This window comes from Bubalus kerabau, chromosome 3 (genome assembly GCF_029407905.1).
Source record: "Bubalus kerabau isolate K-KA32 ecotype Philippines breed swamp buffalo chromosome 3, PCC_UOA_SB_1v2, whole genome shotgun sequence".
Taxonomy (NCBI): domain Eukaryota; kingdom Metazoa; phylum Chordata; class Mammalia; order Artiodactyla; family Bovidae; genus Bubalus; species Bubalus kerabau.
Window position 1 is genome coordinate 188,838,085 of NC_073626.1, and position 19,198 is coordinate 188,857,282.

A 19,198-nucleotide genomic window follows, 5' to 3' on the forward strand; every position below is an offset into this window, starting at 1 on the left:
GCACAGTTCTAGGGCCTGTTCTCACACTGCCTAGCCTCAGTCCTTCCTGCTGGTTCCAGAACAACCTGGAACAGTGACAGCTGCTTTCTTTCCTTGTTGTTCAGTCACTGAGTCGTGTCCAATTCTTTGAGACCCCATGGACTGCAGCAAGCCAGGCTCCTCTGTCCTTCACTATCTCCAGAGTTTGCTCAAACTCATGTTCATTGAGTCAAAGATACCACCCAACCATCTCATCCTCTGTTGCCCCCTTCGCTTGCCCTCAATCATTCCCAGCATCAGGGTCTTTTCCAGTGAGTCAACTCTTCGCATCAAGTGACCAAGTATTGGAACTTCAGCTTCAGCATCTGACCTTCCAGTGATTATCCAGGACCAATTTCCTTTAGGAGTGACTGGTTTGATCTCCTTGCAGTCCAATGAACTCTCAAGAGTCTTCTCCAACACCACAGTTCGAAAGCATCAATTCGTCAGTCCTCAGCCTTCTTTATGGTCCAACTCTCACATCCATACATGACTACTGGCAAAAACATAGCTTTGACTATACGGACCTTTGTCAGCAAAGTGATGTTTCTGCTTTTTAACATGCTGTCTAGGTTACCACATATCAAACAAAACAAAATTAAAAAGCAACCCACAACCCAAGTACTGACGTTATTCTTGCCTTTTATTCCAGCATCTCCCAGAGCTCCAATATGTACAAACTTCATTTATACACATATAATATACATCATATATACGTATTTATATATATTCACACACCAGCCCACACGCTCTCATTCACTCACACGCACGCACCCCTCCAGGAGGGTCGTGTGGCCGCCCTTGAGCCCCGCTTGGGCCCAGACAAGAGGCGCGGGGCTTGCCGGGCAGTTGTGAGGTTTTGTTTTGTTTTGTTTTTTTGCTTTTAAAAAGAAGGTCATCTCCTCCGGAGGTGTCCTCCATCTCCCCAAACCCAAACCACTCCCCTGAACACTGAAATTGTTTTTTTCTTAAAAAGCAAGAGGTTTCCCTCTGCTCCGCTCAGGTACATGGCGGAGTTCCAGGCTGTTGTGGCCCCGTGCAGGCCCCTTAAGGGCGAGGCCACCCAGTGCTCCTGGGGACCCTGGACCCCGGGAAGGGCCCACTGCAGGCCGACAGTCTAGCGGGCTGCAGACAGGCCCGCCGCCACGTGGCACGGGCGGGTCTACGGTGTGACCTGGGCGGGGCTACGGCGAGGCCTGGGCGGGGCTACGGCGAGGCCTGGGCGGGGCTACGGCGAGGCCTGGGCGGGGCTACAGCATCAGGGGCGCCTGCCAGATGAGGAGGGTGCTGTCCGTCTCCCCGCACGGGGCCGGCTTCCCGGGGCTGCCAGCGGCGCTGCCGAAGTTGCGGTAGCCGCGCCCTCCAGAGATGATGGCCACGGAGCAGATCTCCTTGCGGTGGGCGTCACGGGCACAGGGCCGGTTGCGCACCCAGACGTCGGGGTCATCCACCATCTCGTAGATGGAGCCGTCCTCCTCACTGTGCTCCAGGGCCGAGCCGTCTGCAGGCTCCGGCTCCCGCACGGACAGCAGCGGGCCCGGGAGGTGGGAGGTGGAGCGCAGGCGGTACTGCAGGAGGATGCCCTTCTTGCGGATCAGCTCCCCGCCCACGTGGCTCGCGGGCACGGGTGCGGGCTCGGGAGCCGGCCCGTCCGGCTTGTCCTCCTCGGCCTGCTGCCCCTCGGCCTCCTCCTGGTCACTCCGCAGGATATCGGGGGCCAAGATGCTGGTGGCCACGGCCAGGAAGGCCACAGGTCCACAGTGCCCGTTGAGCGACACCATGCCTTTCCCTGCAGGAAGGGGGCAGAGAGAAGGGGCCCAAAGGCCCAGAGTTTTAAAGACCCATTGAGTCTGGAGGAGAAGGGGACGACAGAGGATGACATGGTCAGTTGGCATCACCGACTCAACAGACATGAGTTTGAGTAAGCTCCGGGAGTTGGTGATGGACATGGAGGCCTGGTGTGCTGCAGTGCATGGAGTTGCAAAGAGTCGGACATGACTGAGCAACTGAACTGAACTGAACTGAGTCTCTTGGAGAACTTCCTGGGTTTCATTTTTGGCTTATTTGGGTTACTGCCATCTACGTTGGCAGCTTCCCGGAAGGCCATGGGTCTGCAGGAGTGCTTGCCATGCTCCAGGGCTACTTCCTTTGGAAGAGTGGAGAAGGGGAACACAAGTGATCTTATAAACCACAAGGGGAACCTTGGTGTGGAAGCACCTGCAGCTCCCTGCCTGGGCCATCCTCACGTCTCCATGCCTTTGCCCAAGCCATCGCCTCTGCCCAGGGAGCCTTTCACATCTGCCTGACTCAACACCTTGGCCTCGAGGCCCGGTTCAGCCCCTCCACAGGGCTCCCTTCTTGCCTTCACCCATGAGAGACGATCAGTCCTGTCTCTGCTCCGCCGACCCCAGGACGCCTGCCATCATGGCACGTGCTGCCCTGGCTGCACCGCCCCGACCAGGCTGTCAGTACGTGCGGGCGGGGTCTCTGCCCAGCACATCCCTGCAACCCCAGGACGGATCCCGGGATGAGAAAAATGACCTAGTGATGAGACCAGGAAAGCAGTAAGTCCCGCAGTTTAGGAAGAGGGTCTTCTGGGGCAGAGAGGCTTGCAGTCCACCTGGGGTTGGTCTCCCTCAGGCCGTCTCCCTCCCACTCCACTCAGCCCTCCCCTCCTGCAGCGGCTGGAAGAGGCCACTTCATCATCCATCCCTCAGGGCAGAGGCAGAGACGGGGCCCAGAGCTCTGGGGTCTTGCTGACCCTAGATCCCAGCACCACATCAGGGCGGCCCCTCCTCTAACCCAGGCAAACACAGTTGTACGTGGACCTCCGTCCCCGTGAGCCCTCCGTCCCCGTGAGCCCTCAGTTATTTCTGTCTCTGGAGCTGGGACACGTGGAAGCTGCTGTGGCGACAGAGCGGGAGGCTGAACCTCTCCTGTTAGTCGGGTGTCTCGGCCAATCATAAACCATCCTCTCCTGTTAGTCGGGTGTCTCGGCCAATCATAAACCATCCTCTCCTGTTAGTCGGGTGTCTCGGCCAATCATAAACCATCCTCTCCTGTTAGTCGGGTGTCTCGGCCAATCATAAACCATCCTCTCCTGTTAGTCGGGTGTCTCGGCCAATCATAAACCATCCTCTCCTGTTAGTCGGGTGTCTCGGCCAATTATAAACCATCCTCTCCTGTTAGTCGGGTGTCTCGGCCAATCATAAACCATCCTCTCCTGTTAGTCGGGTGTCTCGGCCAATCATGAGCCATCTGGCCAACGTGCCTGCTGCGCCCATGGCCAGGTGAAGTAACTGAGTCTCAGAAAGAAGACCTGCAAGGAGACTGCTGGGCCAGGTGCTTTAATTCCACCAACAGGACACTGGGGAACGGACCCCGTCCTCAGATCAGAAGAGCCACTGACAGGACAGAGGACACTGGGGAATGGACCCGTCCCCAGATCAGAAGAGCGCGCACACATCTGGGCACAAGACCCACCCTCCCCTGGCCACGTGCAGCTGACTCCCGGGTCTCACCTGTGATCTTAGGGATGCCTTCCAGCCGAGGCACGGGCAGCAGCACGATGACGCCCTGGTCGGTGCCCACCCAGAGCAAACCCTGGCAGATCAGGAGGCTGGTGACGCACAGGTGCTTCTGGCCTGCAGAGAGAGAAGCCCGCATGAGCAGCAGGTCCTCCTGGGGGCTGGCGGTGCACGGGGCCCCCAAAGCTGAGAGCACGGCTCCTCGGGCTGCTCTCCTGAGACAAGCGAGAAGCTGGACGGCCCTGGGATTAGGAGTGGGGCTTGGGAGGCTGACCTGGCTGGGCTCTGGCCCTGGGTCACCCAGCCTCCATTCCCTCCTGTGTAAAGCGGGCCTGCCTTGGGGATACAATGAGGGAATGCCACAGTGCTGGCCCACGTCGGCTCTCGATGCAGTGGCCGGCTCACCTGGCATGAGGTACAGGCTGAGGGCCCGCCCATGCCAGGGACATAACTGGCCAGCTGGGGAGTAGAGAGAGGCCTGGGGAGGTGCAGGTTGAGGGTGAAGCAGACAGTGCAGAAGGGATGTGTGGGGAGGGGTCTGGGCAAGCTGGCAACCCTGTGGGTTCCAGCCCGGCCTTGACATCCTGCCCGCACGGGCCTTCCTCCTGCGGGGGCACAGATGCAGTCCCAGGCCCCGTGGTGAATGGGCTCCCAGCACCGGGAACTAGTGTGTTTCTGACGCCGGTCCAGACTTGCAGACCAGTTCTTGTCGTCACCCCCTGGCTGGCTCTGCCTTTGAGGGGGAGCAGTGGCGGGGGAAGGTGGGTCCCTGTGCCCTTCCGGGGAGGAGGCGCAGTGTGGGCAGCACAGCCCGAGCCAAGAGCAGGGTGCCAGGCGCAGGCACCGGGTCCAAACCCCGGCTCGGCCACCTCCTGGCTCCACGTCCTCGGGCCGGAAACAGAACCCCTCTGTGCCCGGGTTCCCTCACTGCACAAGGCGACGACGACGGCCTTTCACAACCTCATCCTGAGGAGTAAGTGAGCCAGTGGCTGTGAGTCACGTAGCCCAGAGCCTGGCACAGGGCACGCGCGGCTGGGTGCCGGCCTCCACCGCTGCCGCTCTGTTGCTGACAATTCCGGGCAACGGGAAGGGGCATGAGGCAGGCGCTGGGGGCCCAGGCCTGCCCTCCCAAAGGGCTGTCTCACCTCCAGCCTGGATCCTCCTGCCCCCTGACAGACCTAGTCTCTCCTCAAATTCCAAGTCACGCCACGACATGTGAAGTGATGCTCGGAACAGGGGGTTCTCAGGCTGGGCTTGCGTAAGCACCAGCAGGAGAGCTGACACCCTCCCCCAGAGGGTGGGGCGCAAGCCCACATTTCCAGCAGGTTCCCAGGGGCACCCAGGCTGCTGGCCCCGGGGCCACACTGTGAGAAGTACTGCCTTGCAGGTTCCAAAGCACTTCACACACCTGCCCCAGCCCGATGCAAGCCTTGAAACAGCTGAGAGGGGGGCACGGCCTGGATGCTGTGCCCATTTTCCAGATGAGGTCCAAAGAGGTCACCCAGCTGGTGAGTGCGGGGCAGGGTGGGGGGGCAGAGTGCTAGTCTGTCACTTATTACAGCCTAATGCTTCTATACTGCCTCTCCGCTCTTTCTTTGCCTACACCTCATCGCAGGTGGGGCCTCGGTTCCCTGACCAGGAATTGAACCTGCGGCCCCTGCACTGGAAGCATGGAGTCTTAACCTTTTGACCTCCAGGGAAATCCCTGCCTCTCTACGCTTGAGCAACTTGCTTGAGTTCCACGCTTGCATGTGTATGGGCTTCTTCTGCAGAGTCTCAGAGCAGACTGGTGCAGCTCCCAGTCACCCCAGAAGGAGGATTTACTAACTTGCGGTTCACACAGCATTACCTAACACACTGGTCTGATACTTTCAACCACCCATTCACTCAGCACCCCGGCACATCCCCAGGACCTACTATGGGGGGGACACTGCATTTGGTGCTGGAGGCAGAGGGGAACCGCACAAAGTTCTGTTCCTAAGGAGCAAACATTCTGGAACTTTCTATGACAATGAAAATGTTCTCTGCCCAGTTCAGTAACCATCAGTCCCATGTGGCTACTCACACTTGAAATGTGGCTGGTGGCACTGAGGGACTGAGTCTGTAATTTCACTTCACTTCAATTTTAACGGAAGCTACCGTATTAATGGGGGCTTCCCTGGTGGCTTAGACAGTATAGAATCTGCCTGCAGCGCAGAAGACCTGGATTTGATCCCTGGGTCAAGAAGATCCCCTGGAGAAGGGAATGGCTCCCCACTCCAGTATTCTTGTCTGGAGAATCCCATGGACAAGAGGAACCTGGTGGGCTACAGTCCATGGGGTCGCAAAGAGTTAGACACAACTGAGCGACTCACACACACACACACACACACCCCGGTATTAATGCAGCCCTGGGAGGGGACGGAGGAAGGGGAAACAAAAACAAGGAATGTAGACACCAGGCAGAGATTCCAAGGGGGTGCTGAGGCAGACAGTAGGTGCGAGGAGTCTCGGGTTTCATGCCTCATTCTGCTTCCTGGGAGGATGGGGGGGCAGGAGCCAGGAGACCAGATCTGATGACAAGGGGAGGCAGCCACGCCAAGACCCAAGGGAAGCTCTGGAGACGACACGTGCAAAGGCCCGGTGATGGGAATGAGCCAGCAGCTCTGCGGAGGACAGAGTAGCGCAGGAACCAGGCGCCGTGAGATGACCGAGGGCGGGTCGGAGGGTGGCCAGGCCGAGGCGAGGGCGGGGACTGTTCACTCTGAGCATGACGAGGCATGGCTGGCGGGTCTGAGCAGGGGAGCAGCGCACCCCGATTTTAGAGAAGCCTTTTGGTTACAACGTGACAGAGGGTGGGGTGGGGTGCAGCGAGCAGAGAGACGAGCAAGGCAGGGATGATGGGGTCCGAGGCGCGGTGGTGACAGGGAGGTGGTGAGAACCAACACGCTGGACAGACAGGGGTGGGGAGGGGAGGAAGGACGGCTCCCAGGTCTTGCGTGTGCAGCAGCCGGGTGCAAGGCAGCGCAGCAGACAGCCCGGGACGGGAGGGGAGCAGGCTAGGGGGACGTCCAAGCTCAGGACTCGATGCGTCTGAGACGCGCATTAGACACCCGGGTGGAGCTGCTGGCAGGCAGCGGGATATACGAGTCCGGCGACAGGATGCAGGTTCCACAGGTCACGTTCATAGTGTGGATTCCATGTGCAAATGCAAACCAGAGTGGGGGAAAGAAGCTGGCGTGTCGGGCTATTTCACAGACAGCGTCTGGGTTGGGGGAGCTGGGACTCTTCTCCACCCCCACACCAATTCTGGGAGTGTAGGCCCCCCAGCACCAGGACCGGCTCCTGGGACGTCCAACAGCGGGTGCCCCAGCCCTCGGGACTCAGGAAGTAAGCGCAGGAGGCTCCAGCTGCGAGCCCCTCCCGTGTTCTCTTTGTGGCTCTGCTCAAGCTCTGGAATTCCTCTGTGTTCTCTGTGACATGTGCTGTTTGCCTCCCCAGATGTAAGCTTCCCGGGGGCAGCAGCTTATCTGTGTGTCAAACGGACTCCCCAGCACGTTGATCAAATGCCCTGGCTCCTGGCGGACACCTGCAGAGGATCTGCGAACTCAGATCCAGAGTGGTCGCCAGTGGGAGAGCTAAGGCGGCGGGGGCAGGAGAGAGGTGGGGGGTTAGCAGGTACAGACTGCTGGCCTCAAACACACACACTGCGGAGGCACGCCCGCCGCACACGGAGCACAGCCGGTGCCGCGCAGTAACCGGTGAAGGCGTGCGGCCCTTCAAAACTGTGGGTCGCTACGTTGCACACCTGCGGCTTCTGTAAGAGCGCAAATCAACTAAACTCAATAAACACTTTATAAAAGGGCCTGTGATTAAATGAGAGGATGAACGAATGACAGCAGAGGAGGGAACGAGGACGTGGGCGCTGGCGTCTCCTACCAGCTGCGTGAATCCACGAGCCACTTTCTACCATCGCTCAATGTACGTGCTCTGCTCAATTTTATGATTATTAGAAATTTTATATATGTATATAACACACACTGTGTGTATATAAATATACACATATATACCACACACTATAATACATTACACACAGTTGAGCACAGCTCTTAGCCCATAATATACAATCAATAAACGGAGGCTATTAGGAAAATGTGATTATGAAAAGGACCTAGACCCAAATGTTTTAAGATCAGCTCCATCAGAGCCAGAAATCCACGAAATAATCAAAGCCAAGAGAAGGAGCAGTGGCAGATGCCTCCCTCCTACATGCCTCCCTCCTATTCCAGGGCCCCGGGGACCTTAGGACCAGCAAGCGACCATTTCCTGATGCCCTTCCCTCCCCCGAGCCCCCCAGAGCACAGACACCCGGCAAATGAGAGAAGGTGGCCACAAACCACAAGAGGTGCCAGAACGGAAAAATGACTTCATCTGCAGACCTCGTTCTGGGCCCTTCCTCCTCCCGCTTTGCCTTGAGGAAAAGAGCAAGGCACTTCACAAACAGTCCAAAAGGGGGGAAAAAAAAGTCTAATGGTGGATAAATATTTTATCACAGAGACTTAATGCGGCAGTGCTCAACTCACCCAAGCCATCTATCTGGAGATATACAACTTTAAAAAGCTTAGGCTCTCGGAGAACATTTTATTAATGACCTGACTAGTCAAGAGGAGGAGGGAGTTTAGGTTCAAAACTGCATTAATACCAGTCAGGGAGGCGAGTGGAGGAAAAGGGTCCGGGGGAAGGAAGCGCGATGAATTTTTAACACGTCCTTAAAAAAGACCACACTTAAGAAGAGGAACAAATTCATTAGTAATTACACAATTATTTCATTTGGTGGTGTGGGGGGAGAAAAAAAAATACCTAAAAGCCTTTTAAAAATATCTCTAATAAAGAATTTAAGAATCCTGCTCTGCTCTCCCGCCAGGACACAGTATGGGCTGGATTTGAAGGCCCCCTCCACCCAGGGCTGGCTCCTCTTGGGCTTGGGGCCTCCCGGCCGGCAGGGCCTGAGGCTGTAACACCCGTGGGCTCCTGGTGTTAGGAAAGGCCAGGCCGTGGGGAGGAGGCCCGGGGCTGTGACACCTGGGGGCCCTGGGGCGCTGTCCTCACCGGCTCAGGTGAAGACCCGCGCCTGCACTGACAGGTGGGGCTGGAGCGCTGGGCCACACAGCTGGCAGGGCCTGTCTGACTCTGGGCTCCTATCTGGCCCCACGAGCTCAGCTCCGATCCCAGGCCCTCGTCGTTCAGACTGGGAAACAGACGCTGGAGAAGCGGGAGGCCGCCCGGTTAGCCCGTGAGACGGCTGTGACCCAGGTCCGGGCTCTGGGCCCCTCAGCAGAGGGACCTGAAGCTGGTCGTTTAACCCCCGGGGACTCTGGTTACCTGTCTGCAGTCGTCCTCACGGTAACGATTGCCCTTTCTTCTGATACGTGTCTTGAAATTGTGTTAGTCCCTCAGTCGTGTCTGCCTCTTTGCGACCCCATGGACTGTAGCCGGTCAGGCTCCTCTGTCCATGGGATTTCCCAGGCAAGAACACTGGAGTGGGTTGCCATTCCCGTCTCCAAGGGATCTTCCTGACCTTGGGATCGAAACTGGTCTCCTGTATTGCAGGCATATCTTTTACGGTCTGAGCCACCAGAGAAGTTCTTTTTTAAGGGTGACTAACTGCTAAGAACAAGTCAGTCACTGGACGTGAGGACACGTTTTAAACGCGCGGGGAGGGCAGCTGCGCAGCAGGAGCTGCTGGTTTCCGCCCTCAGCAGGTCCGTGCACAGCCGGCCCCGGCCGCTGGGCACGCTCGACTCCTTCTCTACTTTGCTCCACGCCCCCCCAGACTTTACTGAGAAGATGAAAAAGGCCCATAAGGCTATCCATTTTTTCCCCATTGTTCCACTAATGTGAAATAATTTAGCTATCAGCGCAGATGTGGAAATATTTCTGTGATACTGAGAAATTTTTACTGTAATTAAAATAGATTTACCTCACATAATGGCTAAACACTATGCGAGACAATGAAACTGAAGCTAAAAAATAAAGAAAGAAGGGAGGGAAGGAAGTAAAGAGGGAGGGAGAGAGGGAGGGTCCATGACAAAGGTCCCCCAAGCCCCTACCCCACACCCTGGGGGGCAGGTTAGAAAGGCGTCTCTTTTCCTCATGGATGACCCAGGCCTAAGCAAGGCATCTTCCTGACAGTATTTACCCGGAGCCAGGAACCACTGCCCACAGAGGGACCAGAGGCTCCGCTAGGCAGAGAGACCTGCTGTGACCCCACAGCGGCCGAGCCGGGACCCTGGCCGCTTCTGAAACCACCTCTCCCCCGTTGCACGCAGCCAGGCTCTGAACTGAGTCCAACCTGACGTGACTCCCAGTCCTGTCTCTGGCCGTGCGACCACGGGACAGCCACTTTACCCTGCCGAACAAGCCTCAGCTTCTGCATCTGTAAAATGGGGACAGTGAGGTCCTGATTACGTAAAGCCCTTGGCACCCAGCTCAGCGTAGGGCTCCTGGCGGAGTGCAGCCTCTGCGTACCGCCGCTGTGGCTGTTGACCGTGTTGTTGGTGAGCATCCCCTGCTACGGCCACCCGTCTGGACTCGAGGACTGGCCGGTGAGAGTGGCTGGGGGGCAGCAGGAGCCAGAGTGGTCGCCGGGCAGCCTGTGTGGAGTTAGGGACCAGGCCGCTGGGGTGGAACCCTGTGGCCTCTGAGGTGCTGCCTGGCGTGACTGCCCTCTGCCCAGCCTCACCAGGCAGGAGCCCTGGCCCCCGGCTCAGCGCATGCCACTCCCAGCCTCTACGGTGGCCGTCAGCCGAGTCCCTGTCACCATCAGCTCCGGGCCAGCCCGCCACACCTGCTGTCTCCCTGGCCCTGGGGTCCTTCCCAGCTGCTGCCCCCAGCCCAGCCGGCATCCTCCCAGACCAGCTCCGGGTCAGTCTGTCTGGTGGAAACTCAGGGGCAAGTCTAGCTGAGGCCCGCTGACCCTGAGGGCTGCTCTCAAGCTGGCTGGGGGCAGCGGTGGGCCCTGAGCACGCGTCTGTCCTGGCTCCCAGCATGGCTCACAGGGATCAGCGCTAAGGGCGAGGCCTGTGGCCAATTCCACGGAGGCCTCGGCAGACTCTGGGTGAGGGGAAGGGTGCAGGGTGCACCCAGATCGTAGCCCTCCCTGTGGGTCCCACAAACAGCCCTGCAGAGTGAAGCACCGGCCCCAGGCAGAGGACATCAGGGCCTTCGCCCTCCCCTTGACCCAGACCCTGATGGCAGACTTAGAGGGACCCCAGCCTTTCTTCAGAGACCTCTAAGGAAAGAGGTCCGTACTTGGCTTCTCTGTTTCTCTTTGCTCATTTTGAAGGGGATTTGAGGCAGAATTGGGTTTGAGGAGTGGCAGGTATAGGTGGGCTGGGCCTCCTGTCCGACATGGCGCGTTAAGCAACCTGGCTCGCGGGAGTCCCCGAGCTTGGAGCCTGCCTCCGCGGGTGCCGGCCTGCTGTGCTGTGGGGACAGCCAGAAGGGCTTCCGGAGGGCAGGCCTGGGTCGGGACCCTCAGCCAGCTGCTTACCCCGAGGGGCCCAGTTCTCGTGGCCGACCAAAGGCTGCCTCGAGGTTCGTGAGATGGGCTGGCCCAGCTTGGAGGCCGCCTCCCCCGTGTCTGTTCCCCCGTCCACAGCCCCCCACCCGGGACAGCAGGGTCTCACCTGGGAGCAGGAAGGTGGTCCTGGTGGCGATGTTGATCTCCTGCAGATGCTCCAGAGTCTCAGTGTGGAAGAGGCGGATGGAGGAGCCGGAGGAGAAGGCCATCCAGACTCCGCTGCCCGCCTTCACCATGTGCGTCACGCTCACGGCTTCATCCTGGTGCGCCTCGAAGCTTTGCTGCGGCACAGAAGGAGTGCTGTCCGTGACGGGCCGGCCGGCCGAGCCTCTGGGGACCAAGCTCACCCAACCCCGAACCCAGGTCAGAGGGAGGGGACCTCAGGAGCTCCGGGCCAAGCTCACCCAACCCCGAACCCGGGTCAGAGGGAGGGGACCTCAGGAGCTCCGGGCCAAGCTCACCCAACCCCGAACCCGAGTCAGAGAGAGGGGATGCAGGAGCTCCGGGCCAAGCTCACCCAACCCCAAACCCAAGTCAGAGAGAGGGGATGCAGGAACTCCGGGCCAAGCTCACCCAACCCTGAACCGGGTCAGAGGGAGGGGACTCAGACGCCCCAGGCCAAGCTCACCCAACCCTGAACCGGGTCAGAGGGAGGGGACTCAGACGCCCCGGGCCAAGCTCACCCAACCCTGAATCCGGGTCAGAGGGAGGGGATGCAGGAGCTCTGGGCCAAGCTCACCCACCTCTACCTGAACCTGGGTCAGAGGGAGGGGACCTCAGGAGCCCCGGGCCAAGCTCACCCAACCCCGAACCCAGGTCAGAGGGAAGGGACTCAGAAGCCCCACACCGGTGTGCTGGTAAACGCTTAACAACTGGCGGGGTGAATCCTGGTGTGTTGTGTCTGTTGATTCCTGGGGTGTCAATACTTCTAAGGTGGCCCAGCTCAAGCTACCCACGGGATAGCACTGAAGGAGGAACAGGGAAAGACAAGCGCACACGAGGCTCGACCGTGACGCGAGGGAAGGACAGGGCGGCAAGTCTACGGAAGAGGAAGTGGCAGCTCGCGCACATTATCTAAAGTTACAGAGGCACAGAAAGAAGAATCGAGGCTCACTAACTGTCCTACTGAAAAAGAGCCCCTTGGACAGCAAGGAGATCAAACCAGTCAATCCTAAAGGAAATCAACCCTCAATATTCATTAGACGGACTGAAGCTGAAGCTTCAATTCTTTGGCCACCTGATGTGAAGAACTGACTCATTTGAAAAGACCCTGATGCTGGGAAAGATTGAAGGCAGAGGAGAAGGGGACGACAGAGGATGAGATGGTTGGATGGCATCACCGACTCAATGGACATGAGTTTGAGTGAACTCCGGGAGTTGGTGATGGACAGGGAGGCCTGGCGTGCTGCAGTCCATGGGGTCGCAGAGAGTCGGACACGACTGAGTGGCGGAGCAACAACAACAACAAAGGCACCAACAGAACAGAACCACTGGGGAAGGGAGGCGGGTGCTGCGAGCCAACCCTCATCTTCACTGCAGGGAGACACGACGTGTCCAAAACTTGACAAATCCAGAAACAGTGGCGCAGACAATTAAGAGTCACAGGGAAGTTCCCGACGGCTCAAACACAGGACAGGTGAAAGTATGTCAGGGAGCAGGACTGGAGATGGGGATGGGGGTGGGAAGGGCCTTTCCAGATAAACCTTCCCATGCTATTTGATTTTCCTTTAAACAGGTGTATATAAAAGTTTGATCTTAAAAAAGTAACTCTTGCAAAGCAAGGAGATAAACACCCAGCTTACCATCCAGCTCAGGAGAAAATCCAAGTTCCCTAGCTCAGCGTTTCAGACCCAGCTCTGCCCCAACTCCCGCATTCCCTGTCCAACCAAAGCCTGGGCCCGAAGCATGCTCAGGATGCACTCTGCAGCCACATCACTGCTCTCGCGATGGCCTGCCTGCAACGGGCATCACCCACTGCCCTGCTGGGAACAGCTTTGCAACACCTGAAGACTTGGCCTCCACGAGGCCCACCCTGGGCACCCTTGCACTGGCCTTCTGCCTGCCATCTTCCAGCCCGGCGACATCTATTCCACTCTGGCCACACTTGGCTCTCTCCTACTCTGGTCCATGGACTCCAAGGACAGACACTGAGCCTCAGGCCCTTCGGCGTGCCCGGCAGACACCTCAGCACACGGTGAAATTTGATCAAAGAGCAGATGGATGGATGCTTGAAATCCAGCTACGATACTGGGTTGTTACTTAAACATCAACAAGCCCCAGCAGAGCAGACTAGACAGATGCCTGATCACTGGGGACAGTCAGGTGGCTCTGGCGCATCCACCCAGTGGACCGTCCATCTACTCAACATTGTGTTATTGTCTACAGAAAGTGGGCGATGAACATAGAAAAGCGAGAATGTCATAGCAGTTATTATAAAAAGAAACAAAAAGGGCCATCTCCAAAACCAGGGGAGGGGGAGGGGGCGGGGAGGGGGAGGGGGGAGGGCGGGGTGGGGGCGGGGCAGGGTGGGGGAGGGGCGGGGAGGGCGGGGTGGGGAGGGGCGGGGAGGGGCGGGGAGGGGCAGGGGGAGGGGGTGGGGAGGGCCAGGGAGGGGGACAGGCTGGGAGGGGAGGGGGACGGGCAGTGAAGCCTGCACAGTGAGGATTATTCCAGGGCAGAACATGGTGACTTTCCTCCTTTCTGTTTTTTCCATTTCTTTTTCTATAAAGATCAGATTTGGGTGGAAACCCATGACTCTAGGAGATGCTGGCTAGAACATGGGCGTGGAATCAGACCTGCTGCTAAATCTCCTTTCCTCAGTAACCTCCCAGGCTGGCGCCTCCATCTCCCCATTTGTAGGTGGAGATTGTCACAAGGGTTATAGGGACTTCTGGGTGAGGGAGGGTTTAGCACAAACCCAGTTCTTAATACAGCCTCCTTCGTCCAGCAGATGTTCTGGAGACCCTATGATATGCCTGGCGTGGGTTTAGATGCTGGGAATACAGTGATGAACAAGATAACCAAGGAGCCCACACGGTTAAGACAAAGGCTACTCCCAACAGTGATAACCACTGCTCAGAAAAGTACCGAGAGCCCATTAAGATTGGGTGGCCAGGGACAATCTCTCTAGAAAGTAGCATTTATCAAACGTAAAGGAATCAGCCCTGGGATATGGGGTAGGGGGGAGAACACTCTGGGCAAAGGATGCAGCAAGTGCAAAAGCCCTGGGGCAGGAATGAACGTGCCGTGTTACTGGGTCTGTTGGGAGTGCTATGGCAAGACAGAGGTGGGAGAGGCAGGCAGGGCCAGGTCACGCCAGGTAGCCCTGAGAACCCTGGTGGACTGATTAAAGTGAGGGCGGGGCCGGGCCTGCTAAGTGACCGACTCAGGTTCACCTTGGGAAGAAGCTCGGTTTGAGAGCTATGTGGCAGCAGGCAGGAATTCTGGGCCTTGCACGGGCTCAGCAAGTGAGAAACGGCAATAAGGCTCTCTGTTTCTTCTGCCGCAATCACCCCAACCCTGGCTCAGCCCCAGGTCCGTCCCGGCTCAGACCACCAGAGTTTTCCCGCCATGATAAAGAAGCTGGGGCAGGGGGTCTCCACCAGGGAGCCAGGGGGAGCCAGGCTGGTGAGCTAGGTGCGCACCCCGATCAGGACGCGGGGCCCCGGCAGGCAGGACTGCGAGCTGGCCAATGAGACAGCGCTTTCTGAGCCCGGTCCCGACGGCAGGACTCTGCAGCCAGGTGGGGAGGCCGGGCGGGCTGGGGTCACAGCAAAGTCCAGGGTCCTGACGGGGGCCTGAGGGCAGAAGCTGCAGCTCCTCTGAGGTGGGAACGTGTCACGTCCATCGGAGCGGGGGCTCCCCGGGGTGGGGGGGGAGGGTCTCGTATCAGGCTGGGGGAGGGGGGCGGGGGGAGGGGGTCTCGTATCAGGCCAGGAGCGGGGAGGGGGTCTCGTATCAGCCTGGGGGTGAGGAGGGGGTCTGCTATCAGGCCAGGCATGGTCAGAGGCCAGGCAGCGCCTCCCTCCTTTTCAGACTGGGGACTCAGACTAGGGCCTTCTGTGGGGGTGTTTTTCTGCTCCTCCTTCCTCAGCACCCCTCCCCAGCCTCCAAAAAGCCGGCTCCGTCCATGCAGTGCAGGGCAAGGAGGGGAACGTCCCTGTCTCTGGCCTCTCACTCAGCCCCGGCAGCGCTGGCCGGAAGCTCCTTTCCCTAGAGGAGCTCTTCTTCAAAGAAAGAACCCCTTTTGGTGGGGTGGGGGGTTATCTTCCCGCAGCCCGCACTCAGCTTTCCTGAAGGCCCAGACCCAGGCAGAGCACAGGGTTCCAACAGGGCACCCCCTCCGCCAGCCGAGGCACCAGCAGCCCCATCGCAGGTGAGACTCTGCGGCCAGATCCACAGTGCCACCTAGAGAGGCAGACGGGAAGGGACAGGGCAGCTGGATGGAAGGGGCCCAGCAGGCTTTGTCTGCAGACTTCTCCAAAAACCGGCACACACACACTTACACGCGGATGCACACAGACACCAACAGGAAGGTGGGTGCGTGCTCACGCGCGTGCGGACTCCTGCGTGGCTCCTGACGGGAGGCCAGAGGCATTTCCCGACTCGACAAAGCCAGACTGCACCGCGAGTGCAGAGAGACCTGGGCGCAGGGAAAGCCTCCCCGGCGCTGCAGCCAGGCTGCCCCGCACGCTGCTGCCAGGCCGCCCCGCACGCTGCCGCCGGAATCTAATTAAAAGAGAAGTCAGCAGTGGAAATCCAGGCTCATTTCTCCAGAGGCGTAACAAGTCTGTCTCCAGGCCCAGAGGGCTTTGCCTGAGGCCTGTGCAAACCTGCCAAGTCCAATGGTGAGGCATGGCAGGGGCGGGGTGCGGGGCAGGGATGGGCATGAGCGGCGGCAGCCCCAGCGCCCCCCTCACTCCTCAGTCACCTCCGCGCCACCCAGCACCCCTCCCCTCACCAGCAGCCTGCTGGGGGAAGCTGGGTCTGGGTGCCCTGGCGGGGCCTCCTGGGCATATGGGGCAGGGACGGGTGGCACCCTAGCACCGTGGGTCCCCAGGGGGCTGAGGGCGCTGAGTGCAGCACCCCTGGGTGGCAGGGGCTCAGTGCTGAGAGGCACGCACCTCATTTTGTTTCCCAAACATGGTGTGTTTGGAGACAGGAGCTCAGAAATCCTTCCCCAAGAGGCAGCCAGGCCATCCACTAAGGCTGGATGAAACGCTACCCACCTGGCACCCCGAGTCCAGGCTGTGGCTCCCCCTTCTCACCTCTGGACCCCTCCTCTAATTTCTGGCCAGTCTGGGGGGGGCAGAAGTGGGGCGCTACCTTACCGTCTAAGAGGCCTCTACCCGCCTTGTCCCTGAAGAAGGTCCCCCGCCCACCTGCACAACCAACGCAGCCATGCCCCTCCTCTGGGCCCCAGGAGGCCCAGCCCGCGGGGCCCCTACGCTCCAGGCTATTTACTGGCTGCCTCCCTGGCACTGGGAGCTGCTCTGTTAGGATGCGAGTCTGGATCACAAGTCTGCACACAGTGGCCCTCGGGCTACACCAGCCTGACCCCTGTTTGGTGAATCTAGTTTTACTGGAACATGGTCACACCCACATAGAGAAGAATCCATTCAAGCAGGTTGGGAACTCTGCCCTCTGACTACACAGCCTCGGTCCGTGTTTAAGGACAAGAAGATCCACAAAGGAACCCTGAACTCTGCTAAGCAGGCTGGGTGGTGCTCGTGCTGGAACACGCACAGGGACCCTGAAACCACATTGTGGGGCTGAGGCACACGCTATTAGTAGGACCAGGGTCGGCGGCGGAGCTGCCAGCTGGTGCCAGCGCGGGAGAGGCAAGAGATGAGGCTTAGATCCCTGGGTCAGGAAGATCCCCTGAAGGAGGAAAGGCAACCCACTCCAGCCTTCTTGCCTGGAGAATCCCATGGACAGAGGAGCCTGGCGGGCTACAGTCCATGGGCTGCAAAGAGCTGGACTCAACTAAGAAACAAGGGGCGGGGGGTAAACAGCAAGAGTCAAGCGAAGCCTGAGAGGCGACAGGAGAGCTCTGCGACCTTGGGTTTGAGTTAGAGGCAGCAGTATGAACTTGAGATTTTTTTCCCTGGCCCTGTGCACTAGCAACGTCTGGAAGCAATGCCTCCCCAACGGCAGTGAGCACACCCTCCTTGGTTTCTAAACACCATCCCACGTGAAAGGGAAACAGGCAGGGCGCCCTGGAGAAATGGTGACTGGGGCAGGGAAAGTGCCAGGCGAGCGCAGGGCGTCCTCAGAGGCAGAAAGCAAGGGGGCGACCAAAGAGTGATGGGGAGCATCCAAAGAAGCCAGGAGCCAGCACAAGGGGCGCCTTTCGGCCGAATCTGAGACCATGTGAGCATCAAAACTAGCAGCAGCGGTCCTGGATGGTAGCTCGCCAGGCCTTAAAAATAATCCATGCATGTGAAGTGGTAGTCAAGGAGGGCAGTTACGTGGCGGTGAAGGACAATCCTCTTTAAATAAAAGTTTGCAGTGAAAATTCGCTGAGGAACACAGTATTCTCCCATTTTTGCAAGAATTGCCCACAGTAATTACAAATAGAAGCTGGTACCCTGATGACAGGGACACCTGGCAGAGCCCACCTCAACCAAGCGACCAAGGATGGGACCAGCCTACACCCTCCCCGCCTCCCAGCAATATGATGGGAAAGCCCTGCTTCCCTGCAGAGAACCTGGCCAAACGCTCCCACCTCATCAGGATGGAATGGTGGGGCAACTCCAGCTGGTGGGACCTTGGACAAGACACAGGCTTGGACTTCTCAAAAAAGTCACTCTCGTGGAGACCACACACACAGGAAAAGGAGCGGAGTTCTCCTAGATTAAAAGGAGACGAGGGCTTCCCTGGGGGCTCAGGGGTGAAGAATGCGCCCGCCGAGGCAGGAGACACAGGTTCGATCCTTGATTCGGGGAGGCCCCACATGCTTCAGAGCAACCAAGCCCGAGAGCCTCAACTACCGAGCCCACGCGCCCTAGAGCCCGTGGTCAGCAACCAGAGCCACCGCCCCGATGAGACGCCCATGCGGCCGCAAAGAGCAGCCTCCGCTCCCACAACCGGAGAAAAGCCCACGCACGGCCACGGAGACCCAGTGCAGCCAAAAGTAAATAAACACATAAAGTTATTTAAAAAATAAAAGGAAGCAAAAGAACTATGACCATCAGGTGCAACATGGGATTCCCAGCCGGGTGGAGGTGGCGAGGGGGGTGGCTATGAAAGGTGCTTTGGGGACAGACTGGGAAAATGGGTCCCTGGGCAGTAGATTCATGTGATGTTCCGGGCACGATAATGCTTTTGAAGTTAGGTCAGAGGGCCCTGCTGAAGCATTTAGTGTGACGGGTAAAGACATCTGCCGCTGGCTTCTAAATGATTTAGTCCCAAATGGCATGTGTGTTTATGTATGATACGGGATACATGCGTCAGAGCCTATGGTACAGAGTGAAGTAAGTCAGAACGAGAAAGACAAATGTCGTATACTAACGCGTGCATGTGGAATCTAGAAAGATGCTACTGACGGAACTATTTGCGGGGCAGCAGAGGAGACGTGGGGCCTGGATTTGTGGACACAGCGGTGAAAGGAGAGGGTGAAACAGATGGAGGTGGAAACACACACACTCCCATACGCAAATGAGACGGCCAGCGGGCTGAGCCCAGCGCTGGGACCACCTGGAGGGATGGGATGGCGTGGGGGTAGGGAGCTTCCAGACTGAGGGGGCATCCGTACAGCTGAGGCTGATTCGTGTTGCTGTGTGGCAGGAATCAGCATGATATTGTAAAACAATTATCCTCTGATAAAAATTGAAAAATTAAAGTTGTGTGGGGGTGGGAGGAGTTATTAAAAAAAAAAAAAGGCTGGCCGCTGGAGGGGAGGGCCCGGGGCTGCCTCGCGGCTCCAGCCCATCTCCAGAGTCCCGATCGTCACAGAGCTGGGAGAGTGCCGGGTGGTTCACGGGACACAGCCGATGGGCCGTGAGGGCCCCAAGTACAGGGCTGCGGGCAGGAGTGGGCAGGCAGCAGGGACGGAGCCAGGGTCCCGCGGCTGCCCACAGGGCTGGGCCCC

At 58.5% G+C, this 19,198-nt stretch overlaps 1 protein-coding gene across 1 annotated transcript in view; it reads right to left on the reverse strand.

Moving 5' to 3' along the window:
* Positions 1-568: 568 nt before the first annotated feature.
* Positions 569-19,198, reverse strand: part of ARHGEF10L (Rho guanine nucleotide exchange factor 10 like) — a 153,286-nt gene continuing 134,656 nt past the window's right edge. The window contains 3 exon segments of the mRNA XM_055574325.1: positions 569-1,807; positions 3,540-3,662; positions 11,213-11,387. Of these exon segments, the coding sequence (XP_055430300.1) occupies positions 1,269-1,807; positions 3,540-3,662; positions 11,213-11,387 (837 nt within the window). The 3' untranslated portion in view covers positions 569-1,268.